General features: G+C 39.5%; 1 protein-coding gene across 1 annotated transcript; it reads right to left on the bottom strand.

The window, feature by feature from the left end:
• Positions 1 to 1,575: 1,575 nt before the first annotated feature.
• Positions 1,576 to 13,896, bottom strand: mrpl39 (mitochondrial ribosomal protein L39). Its single transcript, XM_042512913.2, is given in 11 exon segments — positions 1,576 to 1,685; positions 1,688 to 1,742; positions 6,206 to 6,253; positions 7,940 to 8,093; positions 8,257 to 8,322; positions 8,504 to 8,616; positions 10,353 to 10,420; positions 10,693 to 10,792; positions 12,153 to 12,292; positions 12,484 to 12,690; positions 13,733 to 13,896. Coding segments are annotated over 11 exon segments (1,020 nt in total). The 5' UTR covers positions 13,770 to 13,896; the 3' UTR covers positions 1,576 to 1,653.
• Between the last annotated feature and the right edge of the window lie 2,164 nt (positions 13,897 to 16,060).

Genomic DNA, 16,060 nt, shown 5'->3' with positions numbered 1-16,060 from the left:
CTTCAACCTTTCAGACAGCACTGCATTAAAAACTGACATGATCGTGTAAAATATTACCACATAAGCTCAGGAAGACTTTGGAAACCATTGTCAGTGAGTTAAGAGTCAACCAAGCAAAGTGAAGCCATGTATCAACAACATCAAGACACACCGTCAACTTCTTTGGGTCCAAGCTCATCTGAGATGGACTGGCATGAAGTGGAAAAGTGTGCTATGGTCTGACCAGTCCACATTTAAAAATCATGGGCGTCATGTCCTCTAGGTTACAGAGGAAAAGGACAATTAAGACTGTTACCAGCTCAAAGTTCAAAGCATCTGTGATGGTATGGAGGTGTGTTAGTGCCCATGGAATTATTTCTAACTTTCACACCTGTGAAGGCACCATGAATGCTTTAAGGTGCATACAGGTTTTGGAGCAACATGTTCTGCCATCCAGTCTAAGTCTGGATGAAAATGCAAAGCCACATTGTGCATGCTACAACGGCATGGCTTTGCAGTTAAAGAGTTAAGTACTAGACCGGCCTGCCTGCAGTCTAAACCTGTGTCCCATTGAAATATATGAAGCATACAATACAACAACAGAGTTTGGACTGTTGAGCAGCTGAAGTAAAAAATCTGGAAGAATTTGACTTTCACTACTGCAGTAGCGATGGGAAAGTGGAGTTGTGGTATCAAGTTTCAACCCATAAACTGTCTGGCCCAACTGTGAGCAGCGGCACACTGATTCGCCCGCACAGCTGTCAATGTCGACATCACAAGCCCTTTTAAATGCATCAAATCAGCAATTAAAACTAACATTAGAAACACAAACGCTTGTCATGCGTGATAAGCACTAACTAGCTTGACAATTAATTTATAGATTTATAAACAGGTAAAAGGCAATGAGCAATTTCAGAATAAAAGACACAAAAATTAGAAAAAAGGGAGGTGTAAGAAAGTTACCTGAAAATAAGAAAAAAAGGAAATGACTAGAAAAAAAATTCCAAATTTACTAATTTCTTGTAATTTGCAGAACAGTTCTCGCCAAGATGTTCATAAGCTTTTCCCCCCACGTTTTCGAAAGAAATCAATCAAGTTACTCAGATTTCAAAGCTTTAAATACTCGTAAAAGTGTCTGAAGGCAGCACAAGAAAAGTGATGTCAGTATTTCAAAGGGTTCAAGGCATGTTATTAGAAAGTGGGACCTAATCAGAGCTACGTTACACTGATCATGTTGAGTGGCGAGGATATTGTTGCATGAGAAGAGGGCGATCCCTGGCAGGAGTGTTGTGTCTAATGTGTCAAAACGCCTGGCATCATGGGGAAAAAAAGGAAAAACAAAGTGCCTCATGGCTCCAATCCTCAGGCGTGCTCACACTTGACTCAGAACACACTCTGAGGATTGAGAGCCACCTGTTTAATGAGTGACAGACACAACAGCTGCACTGCTGCCTGACCTTCAGCCAAAACACACGCACGCACACTCCGCGTTTGTTGTTGGGCAAACTGCTGACGCACATGAGAATGGGGTCACGTGGAAACGATTCCCTTCAATTTGGAGCCGTTTCCGTAAGAATGAGCTAAGTGGGAGTGATCTGTCACATATTTTTACACATTTATTGAACCAATAATACAGTTAGATACATGTGAAAGTGTGTATGTGTATGTGAAGGGTTACACATAGGTTGTTACTGGCTGGTCGGAGGTGGAGTTGATTCTGGAAGAGAGGGTGGAGTCGCTTCTTCAGGTCTCGGCAACTCAACCTGTACAAATAAAGCCACGTTAATGATTCTATTCATAATTCAGGTTCCTACACATATTTACTAATTCAATTTCAAAACTTTTCCAGAACATTTCATTCCATTTTCAAAATTTTACTGAAGTAAAAAGCCTGTCTAGATAGCCTATATAGTCAGCCTATATAGCAATAATGCCATACATTATTAAACAGGCACTTCCCAGGTATTTGCAGATAAGTAAACTTTTAGCGCTTTCTAACTTAACTTCCTCATAAGACATTTCCATCACCAACTAGCTGCATGTGCCAACAGACCAGACTGCATAAATATATGGATGTCAGTGCAATTTGACGTGCGTTTACGTTATAATTTTGACAAGTTTCTATGCATTTAATTGTTGTTTGACAAAGGTTTTATGGACATGTCTGATACGATTTGGGCATGAAGCGCAGCACTTGATGTTTAATTAGCAATACAAGGAGCATATTTTGCATATACGAGTTCTTTCAAAACATAAATTAACCATTTGAAATCTAAGCTAATTGGCTTGATTTCTTTCAAATACATGGGAAGAAAGCAGTGAGCAAATGACCCAAATTTTAGCAAGAAATTGGTAAAAAAAAAACAAAAAAAAAAAAACAAACTTTGACAATGGGCTTAAAAAAATACAACAATTTTTTAACATAATTTTAATTATGTTTTTTCAACATTTTTCTTTTTCCCTAGACATTTTTTTCCATTAACTTTTTTTAAAAAGATTTTTTTTCTAGATCTACCATTTTCATTCTCTAGATCTACCACTTTCATTCAATTTGTGGATAATTTATTACCAAGCTGATCATTGCCTTTTTCCCCATGTTTTGAATGAGACTGCACCACTTTGTGCTAGTTTCAAAGAGTTAAACAACACCCAAAATATTACATATTCAAAACTATTCCGAAACTGATGATTATTTTAATAAATGTTATATCCTCTCTTTAACCTCTTTTCTGTCTTCAGTGAGGGTCTTATAACGTAACAGTAATAATCTGTAAAAGAACATTTCTTCAGAGATGTTGGAGGGGTGTGGAGGCATCTGTTTGGAGCGTGGGCGGCCGTGTTTTGAGCGCCAGCTGGAGGCAGACAGGGGACATGCTTCCCTACCGCCTGCAGCCGGCTCAGAAAACACGCCGCCCACGCCTCGCTGCTTTTATAAACCTGCTTCTGTACGGTAGCACACACAGAGGGAGGACAAAATAACACAAACCTTTCAACTTTGCAATGTAACATATTACAACATCGTGGCCTTAAAAGTAGAAAGCTGGATCAATATCACTTTAACCAGAGCGGTCTCATAAATAGTCACTGCAGGACCACAGCACTGGGCCGCACGAGATGGGAGTGTTGTGTTCCTGTTATTTTGTCCAACTGGAGCTAGCTTTGCACAACAAATTTAATCCAACTGAAGCAACAACAAAGACTTTTTTAAACAAAACAGCTTCCGTTTTGGGAAAAGTAGCAACGTGTCTTCGTTTTTTGCCAATGTAATAATACTAAACAAGCTGTACTGATACTCAAACATCAAATTTGTTTTGCATTTCTCTCTTTCTAACTTTATTTAAGGATAAACAAGGGCAAACTGTACAATTATCACAGCTTAAAGACTGACTGCAGTGAAGGATCACTGCAACAACTCTTCAGAGCTCTCTTTATATTTTACCTGCAGATTAAATATCCTAAATAATCTAGCTAACACCGATTTGTTCGAAACATGTCTGAATGTGTTGAGACCTTAGTCCAACGTCTCTTCTTTGCTAAAATTGCAAAAACTGCTAATTAATCAATACTGTGTATATACGGGGAAACAAAGAAACACTTAATGGATACTGACTGCTGCACTGCAATTGTTTAAGAATCTGAAATGAAGGTAGCCTTTTCAAATGAAGTTTCTTTTAAATTACTCCAAGCAGGTTTGTCCAAGTTAAGATTCCTCTTCTTTTCCTGTGGAGTGTCGCAACAGTGGCTTTAAAAATGACAATGTACATATGAAAGTCATTCTATGAGAAATTTTAGTCAAACTACAATAGTAAGACCAAGAAGTAACACTAGACAAGGGTGTATGTTTTAATTTCTTTTAGCAATGTGGGGACACATATGAAGCATGGCATCCTCCCCTTGGAAACTTTGGGCATAAAACACTATTTCCTGCACTCTGGTGAAGTTTTATGCACCGATTTATGGCGGAAATGTCTTCATTTATGTAAACAAAAATGAAAGTTACAAAAGTTTGTACAATTAAATGTGCTACCAGCTAACCACCCAGCTAATAAGAAAACACACTTTACTGTTTATTTGTGGCAGCAACGAACCCAGAAATATGGAGAGAGATGAGAGGAGAATGGAAATCAGTGGGCAAAAACCCCGTTTTCCAAATCACTCATCTCTTCCTCTTACTCCTCCTCATTGACAACCTCAATGCCAAAAGCGTTGTGTAAAACAGAGTGGGACACTGTAGGTGCTCTCAGCAGCTCCGTCTGCAGCAGAGCATAACACACTGTAGCACTGTTGTTGTCGCTGTGTCCATTACCCTTCAGTTACAACATGACTGCTACTGTTGGCACTAATATATATTACATATCATATATCATCGTTGAAATTGCATTTAACTTGCACGCCCACATTTCAGCAGCTCAATCAAATGCAACAGATCTGTAACCACACTGGGAAAAAGCTTTGTGTTAACCCTATGAAACCTGAGCAAACTGTCTTGAAAACATGGGAAGACAGCCATGAGTAACTTAACAAATGGCCCTAAAATTGGCAAGATATTAAAAAGCAAATCACCTGAAAATAACAAAGGAGACTACAACCAGAAACAAACAAGGAAATAACCTAAAGGAGGGGCTTAAAATAAATCAAATAAAGTAACATTTTCTTGTAACAGGATTTTAAGTATAAAATTATCTAGACAGTTTTCTCAACACTCTCTCCTTCTTTTAAGCAAAATTTCAGATGATTTTCTTGTCATGTTTTACTTATTTTTTGCAATTTCTGGGACATTTCTTCCAAAGTTGCTCACTGCCTTTGTCCCCGACCTTTTCTTAAGCGATCAAAGAATCAAAGGTTTAAATGCTTTTAAAAGACATCTGGATGCAGCAAAAGAAAACTGATGTGGATCCAGGTTTCCAAGGGTTAATCCTGCTTGATATCTGTTGCAGTTTTTCCAAACGAAAGAGATATTTTATTTGCATGACAAGACAAGCTGACGTCTTATAGTTTCCTGGGAATAATGCAAACATCCACGTGGTCTTAAATGATCTCTTTCAGTGTGAGCTGTTGAAGAGAACAGCATCACGTGCACTAGCTTTGGTTTGTCCTCATATTGTGAAAATGCTGCAGCATGAACGACCTTCAGAGGCTCTGGCCGTCTTTAAGTTTATAGCTCCTGCACTGATTAGTGGTAGTGATTCTATGTTAACACACGGGACAAAGAGGACAGGATGACATGCTCGCTATACACATCATACACACACACACACACAACAGGGCAAACACTAATATGTCAGGTGATGTTATGGAACAGTGTCCTCTAAGACCATAAAAGTGGTGTCCTGTAGCTCCTGCAGCAGGTCTGCATGCTAATCCTGTGCTTGTAAAAACTCCAGGAAGACGTGATCCAAATTTCCCCCACTTTTAATGTCGGTCCAACTCTGACGTCCACACTTTTGTCTTTAATAAAGTGCTATTCCAATTCCCTAAATGACAAAATCTCTGTGAAAATAAAATGTAGGCCACAGAGCACAGTATGTCATCGGTTGCCAAATCAAGTGTGTCTATTAATGAGTACATCTTTTTTTTTTCCTCATTAGGCAATCAGTGATGCACAGAGGATGCCAGGAAGGCTGGAGCAAAATATATTTCGCCTAGATGGCTCCATCCAAAATTAACTCGTAGCCTAGTTTGGATTTGAAGAATTTATGCTTCTCCTTTAGAGTCAAACTTGGTTTTGCTCAGACAGAGCTGATTCAACTTTGCATCAATCAGAGTGTCACCATGTAAAACGTCTACAATGAGAGCCTTGAACCTGGAGAGATTTAAAAATACTTCTTCCTTGGATCTCGAGTTAGTGTCTGTGTCTTTGAAGTCGAGTTCAGAAAACAGCAGTTTGTCCTTCATGAGGAGGATGAGACCTGTTTTTTCCTCAAGACTGCAGCCCACACTGCCTCTCCTTTCTCTGCTTTTGCCAAAATATAAACGCGAAGCCGTAAAAATAGCCGTGTTAAATCCTAACCTCTGGCTACTTTAAGAAATCGGAAATGATGGCTGCAGCCAGGAACGAGCTGGCTCAGTGTGGAGCAAGCAGTCATTTGGACAAGTATCCATCATCTACACCAGACCACTGCCCCAAAACAGCCCTCCTTCACGGAGCTGGCCTCAGTGCTTCAGCTTTGAAGTCGCTGCCGTTGGACGGCTATGTGTGGTTAAAAAAAGTGTTTGCTGTTCTTACCAGTTTCTCTGCCCGCTGCCTCAGTTTCCTCCAGACTGTGTGGTGAGCCTGCAGAGACGGAGACAACGTGACTAACAGGCACATGGAGACACCGATAAACAACTTTTACTGTGCCAAACAAAGGACAAGCTTTGATATGAAAACAACAATCAAATGTCATGTATAATCTGTTCTGTGACAGCGCGGTTTTACAGAGAATCTAGAGGGAAACCACTGCAGTCTGTGAAACAATCACTTAAAAATGGACTTTTTTTCTGACTGTGGAATTAAAACCTGCAATTGCCTGAAGCAAGATAACATTTCAAACTGATATTCACCTTTAAATCTGACATTTTTCATGCTACAGAAATCTTGGTAGAATTAGTTTTATGTAACTGTTCGCACTATCACATCACAGCAAGAGGGCTCAAGGTTCTCCCCGTGTTTACCCCGGTTTTTTGGCTTCCTCCGACAGCCCAAAGACATGTATGTTTAGTGAACTGGGGACTCTAAACTAGTCGTACGAATGTGACTGGTTGTTTCTATGCGTTAGTCCGAGGATTAGGCAGGTTCCATTAACCCTCAAATTCGAAAAAAAAACCCCCAACCTCTCCCATTTATCACAACAAAAATAAAATGCTTTTACGCTCACATGAGGTGGTATTTTGGGCGATTCAATGGAAACACTTTTTTTGCGTTCATAGGTCACATGATGCGAGAAAGCAGTAAAAGCTATGCGCTGGTCAGTAGGACCTGGCTCAGTTAGGCATGATGCAGCAGGAGCTACAAGATGTGTTATTGCATCGCATTACTCTTCAAAAGTTGAGTGGATCATCTGGAGGTTTTGAATCCACAATTCCTCTGTGAAATCGTGGACTATCACCTCCCAGAAATCCCTCATACGTGGCCACTCCCAGGTATAAGAGGCCTGCCTTTCCATTATTGCTCAAATAACACTTCTATCTCTCTTTTGATTGGGAATAATGACGGCTAGTATGGTGGCTGCAATATGAAATAATAGATCCCCATAGGACCAGGGGTGACCCCAATACTTGACTGTTCGATCGAAGGAGCCTGATTCTACAACCAACCTCACAGTCCAAATGTTACAGATGTGGGAAAATTTTATTATGGAACAAAGGATCATTTCATTTGGGCTTCATGGGGGTGCTGAATGTCTGATTTTAACATAAAGCTGCTTGGTTTCCTCCAATAAATCATGATATTTAACCTATTTTGGCATAAATTATTTAATGAGAGCAGTCACACACGAACATGGCACTCACAACCACAGAGAGCAAGCAGGAACGAAACTAAATGACAAATTCTGTCTGTCAATTGTTTGTCTCCCCTTCAGTACTGTAGACAGCGCTGAGGCTGCAACTACAAGCAAACACCTACACACACACTCATCCCCCCGGGACACAACAAACAGTGCTGGATTGAACACGTCCTATTATAAAACATGATCTTTTGCCAAGTCAAGAACACAAATTGTTTAATTGGGTGTTTCAGTTTTTTTGTCTGGTTTGGAAAAAATAGAAACTAATGTAATGTAATGTACATCTTTACTTAATACCATTTTTGATACTTTTAACATTGAAGGCATAGGACCAATATAACAAAGCTATAACAAACATGATGCTGATGACTTTTTCTCGGACAATAGCAGAAAAAAAGCAGAATCACATTTGGAACGATTTCAAATATTCACAATTGACAACTCTAGCCACCGTCATCGACACACATTCATACCTGCAGCTGCAGAGGCAGGGAGAGACCCTGTGCCCGTCGGTGGAGGCCTGAGTGTCCCTCGCCCAGGCTGTGGAGGGCCGTCACCTCGTACTGGGAGCAGAGGCCGGTCCTGGCCACCAGGGGCCCCGCACTCAGCAGCACATGATCCCCACATCTACAAAACGAAAAACATAAATGATTATGGGAGTATAGGTGAGAGAAAACACAATATAAACCCTCATTTAGATCCATAAAATGTGACGTGTAGCAGACAAAACAGTGGAAACATGCAGGCAGCAAACTGAAGTTTAAACTAAACTGTGTGCATGAAAAGTCACCTGTGAAGCATCACTTTGCCTTTGGGATTCTGTGCTGCCTTCTGTTCTACTTCTTCCTGTTTACACCTGAGAGACACAGAGAAATAAGCTCAACAACAACGCCATCATGTGCTTATGAGCACACTGGGGAGGATATTGCAGGGAGAGGAAACAAAGATACAAAGAAAAGAAGACAAAAAAGGACAGAGGTATGATGCAAGAAAAAGGTACAAAAACAGTCCTGCTGCTCAGTCAGGAGTCAGTTTACCTGCTGTGTGAAAAGACCTCCAGCGCCACAGAGGGCACCACCTCCAGAGGCTCCCACGCCAGGTCCTGGTGGATCAGCTTCTGGGCCCCTCGGGTCAGAGACCGCAACGACTCCTGGCGGGACAAAAAAACAGCCACGTCAGCGAACCAAAACTTGAAGAGGTACAGTTTGAGATCCAAAATCCAACAAATAAAAGCTGTGAATCCCTCACCCTCAGCAACTGCTGGTGACAAGTAGAGACTTCATTAAAAAGTGATAATAAAAAAGTCACACTCTTGTCTGTCTTTTTCACACATAAACACACATTTAAATAAATACTCATTTAAATTTAACACACCCAACAAGTCTCTCTAACAGTCTAATTTTTGCTAAATACAGCAGAGGCAAAGTGTAAAGGAGCCTGTAAGCACAACACTAAAATAATGATTGCTTGAGGCCAAATAATGACTGAAGGACAATCTGAGAGGTTTCGAGGTCTTGTTATGTGTTGTCAGTGTAAAATCACGTCACTTTTGGAATCCAATTCAACAAACCAACATGAGTGTCTCTGAACATATCCTCTGGATTCTGCCAAAGACTTTTAACAACTTTCTCTGACGTCTACAATATCTGAGTATTTGATCCCCAAAGATGGGTTTCATGTGGAATATCACTTTAAAAAGAAACTTATAATCAGCTGAAAACTGGCTTTTGCTGTTCTTTAATGGTTTGAGTTCTCATGTGGCTGCAGCCATGTAGATGGTGACAGGTGCCGCAGAAATAACAGCGTTCAGGTTAGTGTTTAAAGAATACTTCACCTGCAAAAGGAACATTTTTTCTTATGAACTATTCACCATGTGTTAAGCTGTTTTGTTTTATCACATACCTTCACGGTGAGCGGAGAGTCCAAAAAAACAAACATTCTTGATGAACTGAAGTCATTTGCTGACAAACTCTCACACAACTCGTGCGAGTCTCCAAGTCTCATTTATCCAGTCAGATCCTCAGCACTTCCAAAACACCATTTTTGAGCCAAAATAGTACAATTTTAAACATTTCTGCCTATTAATGCATGTGTGCCCAGGCATGCTATTTGGCCCTGCATGAGACAGTTTGTTCTGACGTTTTTTTAAATCCTAAGGTTTTCGCCAAAATACAGGAAGTATTGAGCATATGACTGGATAAATAAGACTTGGACTATATTGAATGAGTTGCGTGAGAGTTTGTAAACAGATGTTTGATATTGTTTTGCTGCTGTTAAAGTGTCTCCCATTTACTTAAATTTACTTACATTTTTTGGATTCACCACGAGAAAACCAAAAGTCTTAACAAATTCAATGAAAACAGAGTGAGTATTTGATATACAGCTGGTTATTTTGCAGGTGAAGTATTCCTTTATGTTACTCTATCACACAGGCAACTTTTTTTGTGTTAAAGCAGATCTATGAAGGATGACAGAAAAACATCTCAAATACATTTACATGTTTGAAGAAACTCGTGCTGATGGAAACAGACACTTTTATATATCACTGTTGTCAATACTGAAAAATGTTTGCTTCAGGGTCTGAAATGAACTTTGTTGTTTGTAAAATGCAGATCTTTCAGACATTATTTAAGTAAAGAACGTGGTCATGCAATGTTTGAAATATTTACACAAAAAACAAAACATTACACTTTCAAATGTCGCTCTATAATCATACATTTCTACAGGTGTCTTTCTGCTGTGGGCTTTCTCTGTTCAGCAAAGTGGCGAATAGCTGGACAATTTTACCCGCCACTGCCAACAATTAACCTGCATTTGGCGTTTAGAAAATAGATACGAGCAAGTAAGCAACAAGAAACACACAGACAGACACACACACACACCTACCTCTGTGGGAGTCCATGAGTCCAGCTGAGGGTCGAGCGCAGCGTCGCAGCAGAAAGCTCCTGAGAGTACTACAAGGAAACAAATGACATGGAAACAAATTAGCACCTCGCCATCTCTCATCAGACTCCAACATGCATGTGGCGATAACTGTGACCTGGCAGGAATTTCATCAGCCTAAACAGTTAAACTCAAACACAACAGACCTACAGAAACAGAAAAACTGCATCTAACTTCCAGCTCTGCCTCAAAAGTTTCTGGCAGAGATTTCGTCATCAGAGAGGGATTCTCTGATGGCTGGCCAGGGTAAAATTGGAAACATAAAGAGAAACAAAATCTCTACCTGGCACTTCTGGTGTGCTAAGCAGCTCCACAGTAAAATCGTCTTTGAACGCCGTCTCCAGCACCTGGCCGAGCAAGGCAGCACAGGAACGCCAGAAAGCCTGAAGGGAAACGAGGGGAACGTCTCAAACTCTTTTTTAACCACTTATTCATTTTCCTATTGCAATAAACATTCATCACAATGACGTGTATATTAAAAAAAAAAAAGAAGAGATTTTTAAAGCCTTGGAGTTTTAAAGCCTTGAAACAGTTAAGGGATGAACTGGGCACAAAATGTCTTTGAGGCACATGACCATAATATTTTTGTAATCAGTAAACAGTAGCTTATCTGTAAAAAAAACAGCTGGACTCTGCTGAAGCATATACACAGAGAGAGGACCAAGTTTAGTCCCTTATTACTTACATTAGAAGCACATGAGTAATAACAACTAATAACTAACTTTAATATTATACACACTTGTATCGCTCTGCACAGAAAATGTGCTTTTCAAAATCAGGCTATAAAACATTTTTTGCACTCAACAGTGTGAATTTTGTTTAAACCGTGTATTTTAGACTTACAGTAGGAGCTGAGGTGGATATTCCAAGATTAAACAAAAATACAGTCTTGCCAAAATGTATGCTGTATGCAAGAACACAGCCAAAATAATCAAATGCATAAAATGCACCAAACAGTCCCTAAGGGTTAATGTACATATGGACATGCAAGTATTGTTTGTACGGAGTATGATAACTCATAGTCATAATGATTAAAACAGTCAATTTTTTTCCTCCAAGATACAACAATTGTTCTTTTGCATGTCTACTCACTCGATTAACCGCCATTTGATCTGTGAAGTAAACATGCCTGTCTGTGTCTGTCTCGACCCAGGTTTAGCAGAGAGAAGTGTTGGAGAGTAGAGCAGACGTAGTAATGTCACTAATGTCACACACCGCGGGCCATCAGGCAATTATGATTGTTGGACTCTGCTGAACTTGTGTAAAACGCCATTCAGTTTTTAAAAACTCTATCATGTACTAAATTAAACATAATAAGAAATTACAATTACCCATCTCAAAATGTACTCATTGTTCAACACTTCTACTGAAAATTCATTAAATTGCCTTACTTTACTAATTTCTCAACTTTTCTACATAAAAAAGTCTTATTTGCATGGGGTTAACACTGTGCATCACAGCTAATAGTGTTGTGTTTCTGTGTTCAGTGCAGTTACAAATGACAATGCATCATATCCGGGTTATAATGTCAGTACATTCAAGTAAATACAGACTGTGCTAACCCTTTGTGAATACGCCCCACAAAAAACAGTCGTGGATGGTGGGATGATTTCAAAATTACATGAGGTCACCTAGTAATACTAGTCCAGTGCAAATATGACTAAAGAAAATGCAGGAGACTCTTTAACATCTAAAGCACTCTGAAATCCTATCAAATAAAATACTTTCTTGTTGTTAAAGTACCTGGTTGACCAGTGTTGGATCGCTGTCTTTAAACGTGAGCAGAGTGAGCGAGCAGGAGTTGGTGAGCGGCTGGTGGAGAGACCACGGCTCCCCGTCCACCAGGGCCAGAGCTGAGTTTGTCACGTGATGCTCCGTCAGGTCTGAGGGGGGACACAGAGAGTTCATCTGAGTGCAAAACAAGCACTTATTTATAGTAAAACATGTAGTTATACATTATTAATACATGCAAATGAAGCTGAGAGGTTTAGTTTCTCACAGATCGTTGACTGTGTTAAGTACAAAAACACTTCAGTCAAAGAATCACACAGAGATTAATCTCCCTGTCACTCACGTCTGGCACAGCTCAGGGGAGTGGACATTCCTCTGTTCATGATGAGCAGTGTACCGTCCAGTCCCGGGCCCTGCATGGACACCTCGATCTTCTCGATGCGAGGGTACAGAGCTCTCTGCCTGGCCTGCTCTCTGGAGAAGACAGCATTGCGATGGCTTCGGATCTCAGCGGTTGATGGACGCACAGCTGCTGCTGCAGATGCAAAGCCTATTTAAGGAGAGAGAAAGGACAGATTCAAGCAGAGAAGAGGGATGCACTTTTAAAAATGCTCACATCTCTCAAAATCAGAGATGTGAGAAATTTTTGGGCCTTGTCCCAGTTGCTTATTGTCCTCTCCCCTTGTTTTTGCAAGAAATCAAACCAAGAGATGTGGGCACTCAATGGTTAGTCTTTAAATTTTGTATTAACTATGCAACCTATTTACATTTCCCCTTTATAAATGATTATATTTGTTTAATGGGAACTGCATCTCCATAAGCCATTTGGGCTAATAACCTCTCCTGCACAGTTTTTAAACATTTTAATTTTCTTTTTATTGTCATTTCTATACATTTGTATGTGCAAGTTAAGATATACTAAACTGAATAACGAACAGTCCCTTACAGCCAAGTTTAGTCCGCTTTCATGGACGCCATTGCAGCTTAATATAGGGTCATATTTAAGGTCATGCTTTTTATCATACGGGTAGCGAGGTTTAGGTTGGTGGCTGGTGGCTATTAAATAATTTTCAAGCAGAATAAAAAGAAAAATTTAAGCCATTTTGTGTAAAAATACTGAAAATAAGCAGCTTGCGAACCGAAATTACCGCAGTGTATTGAAGGAGGCTGCAAACTTTGCCGCATTTGAAACTAAAACCCCAAATTAATAAACCACAACACATCCTAAAACTTTCAATAATAAATTAACTTGAACATTTCTTACTTCTACACCATGTTGGAAATGTGAAACCTAATATAAGACCATCTCTACGGCAGACATGTCAACATGTAGCAGGAAAAGACACAGCTGCAGAATTTACTGTAATTATTGACGTTTGTCCCCCGTTTTAACGTAGCGGATAACCGTTTAGCCACGTGAAGCACTAAATGAAACAAAGCCATCGTTTATGTCAATCACTACACGTCTTTCTCCGGTATAAAGTAGAAAATGTCCAAATGTTTATCCAGACTTTAGCTGTATGAAGCTACGAACTGTCATCTACACCGTGCTAGCTCTCATGCTAATGCTAATCTAGCAAACAGATACTCACGGCGCTGGAGAAGCTGACAAACGGTCCTGGTCGCCATTGAGAAGATTTTTTATAAAAAACAGCATGAAATAGACACGAAAGGTCAAATTAATGAATGTGTGTCACTTGCGCCTCTGAGTGAAGGACGCCATGCCTGTTTGGTGTGCAACGAATATTAAGTCCGGGTAGGAACCAAAGCGAGTGGCGACAAAGGTCCGCGTGACCGAGAGAAGGAGGTGCTGTTCCGGTTTATGACAGCTGGTGTCGCTGTTGACACTCACTTCAATGAGGCTTATGTAAAGAGACACTGCAATACTCTGTATTCTGTACACAGGAATACTCAACTTTGCCTTCAGGACTTTTTTAGGACTTTCGGACATTTCTGGGATTTTTATTTTTATTTTTTTTATGATTTTAGGGTGTTTCTACAATTTTAGGCCATTTCCAGGATTTTAGGACATTTCTAGGACTTTAGGATGAGTCTAGGATTTTAGGAAGTTTCAAGGATTTTAGGATATTAGGTGCTCTGTTGGGAGGGGCAGGGGATCCTACACAAACACTTTTTTTTGGATAAATAAACTCTATTTTGATGCTGTTTTATGCACTCTGGTACCTTATGTATATTAAAAGTGCAAAAACAATTCCCATTATGAATCACTTTATTTTTATTGTGAATTACAAAATGGTTAAGGGGCCACTCCGCACCCTACTGAGGGCCAGACTTGGCTCAGAGTTGAGTATCACTGCTGCAGATATAATATAAAGAGAATAAAAATGTTCTCTATCAGCACCATTTTAATAATCAATAACTAACAACATATCTCAAATACATATTTGATATTTCTTAAGGCACTTGTGCTAAAGTTTTGGTATTTATTATATCCCTCCACAATTAATTTCCGAGTTACCAGAGTCTCAGTTTCCTAAGTGTTGAAAGACCGTTGCTCTTATACTGATTGGATCCAATCCAAAGTTATGATCTTGGCTCTAAAGTCTCACATGTCCCCAATTTCATCCTCTAATGGACTCTAATGGCACTCCGAATTTGACAAATGCTCGTTGGATTTTTCAGGACCAGAATCAGCAGTAAGTGTTGGCACTAATGGCAGCAGCAGGAGGAGCAGGACGCCCGGCCAGGGAACGCAGCCGCAGGACCAAAACATCATAAATCATCTCGACGCAGGCCGAGATGGAGCCAGATTACCGCTAAATAGCAAAGCTGAAAGGCTATTTTCACAATGAGTGCAAAACTAATGACCTCTGGAGGTTAAAGTGAAAGAAGAGAGAACTTCAAAAGTTGTAAATGACACTCAGGAGGAACTGCTTTTACAAATTAAAGAAGTAGAATTACAGGCTGTAAAAATAAGGATGCTTCACACACATCTTTCCCCAGCAGCACAGAAGATCTAAACAATCAGCAGTTTCGAGATTAGAGTCAACAATTCAGTGTCTGACCGAATGTCTCCCGTCCTGCTCCTGAGTTATGGTGTTGAGTAGTGGCCAGAAAAAAAAATATTTGCGGAACATTATGATGTCACAGTCAAGATAACCTTTGACCTTTTTTATATCATTAAAATGTTATCACTTCATCATTAAATCCATTTAGACAGTTGTGTGAAATTTTGTCATAATTAGTGTACGAAAACACGTTTTGTGAGGTCAAACTGACTTTCACAGTTCGAATCAGTTCATTCTTAAATTTAATTGGATGTTTTTGCCAAATTTGAGGAAACCCTCTTAAGATATTGCATTCACAATAATGAAATGAATGCAAGGTGACAGCAGTGCTGGACAAAATATTCAGATCCTTTACTTAAGTAAAAGTACTAATACCACGCTGTGAAAACACTCTGTTGCAAGTAAACATCCGGCATTGAAAATGTTACTTAAATAAAAGTCAGTAAAGATAATCAGGAAAATGTATCTGGAGTATTAAAAGTCAAAGTACCCAATGCAAAAAAAAAACAAACAAAAAAACACACACACACACACACACACACACACACACACACACACACACACACACAAACCTCAAAAGTATGAGAAAAAAACACCCAAATAACACAAAACTAGGGCTAAAATCATAAAAAATAGAAGAAAAAAAACAGAACTTAAAAAAAAAAAATAAATCAAACACCCCATCAAAAACAAATAAGATAAAACACCCCAAAAGTCAAAATTATTCAAATAAATAAATAAAAACCTCAAAATGATTAAGTACAGCACTTGAGTAAATGTATTTAGTTACATGTCACCACTGGGTAACACTGACCTTTGAACTATGAGCACCAAAATCTAACAACTTTATCATTAAGTGCAAGTGGACTTTTGTGGCAAATTTGAAGAAAA

Source organism: Plectropomus leopardus, chromosome 24, assembly GCF_026936395.1.
Source record: "Plectropomus leopardus strain MGB_pleo_1.0 chromosome 24, ASM2693639v1, whole genome shotgun sequence".
Lineage (NCBI taxonomy): Eukaryota > Metazoa > Chordata > Actinopteri > Perciformes > Serranidae > Plectropomus > Plectropomus leopardus.
This window is presented reverse-complemented; position numbering and strand designations above follow the sequence as displayed.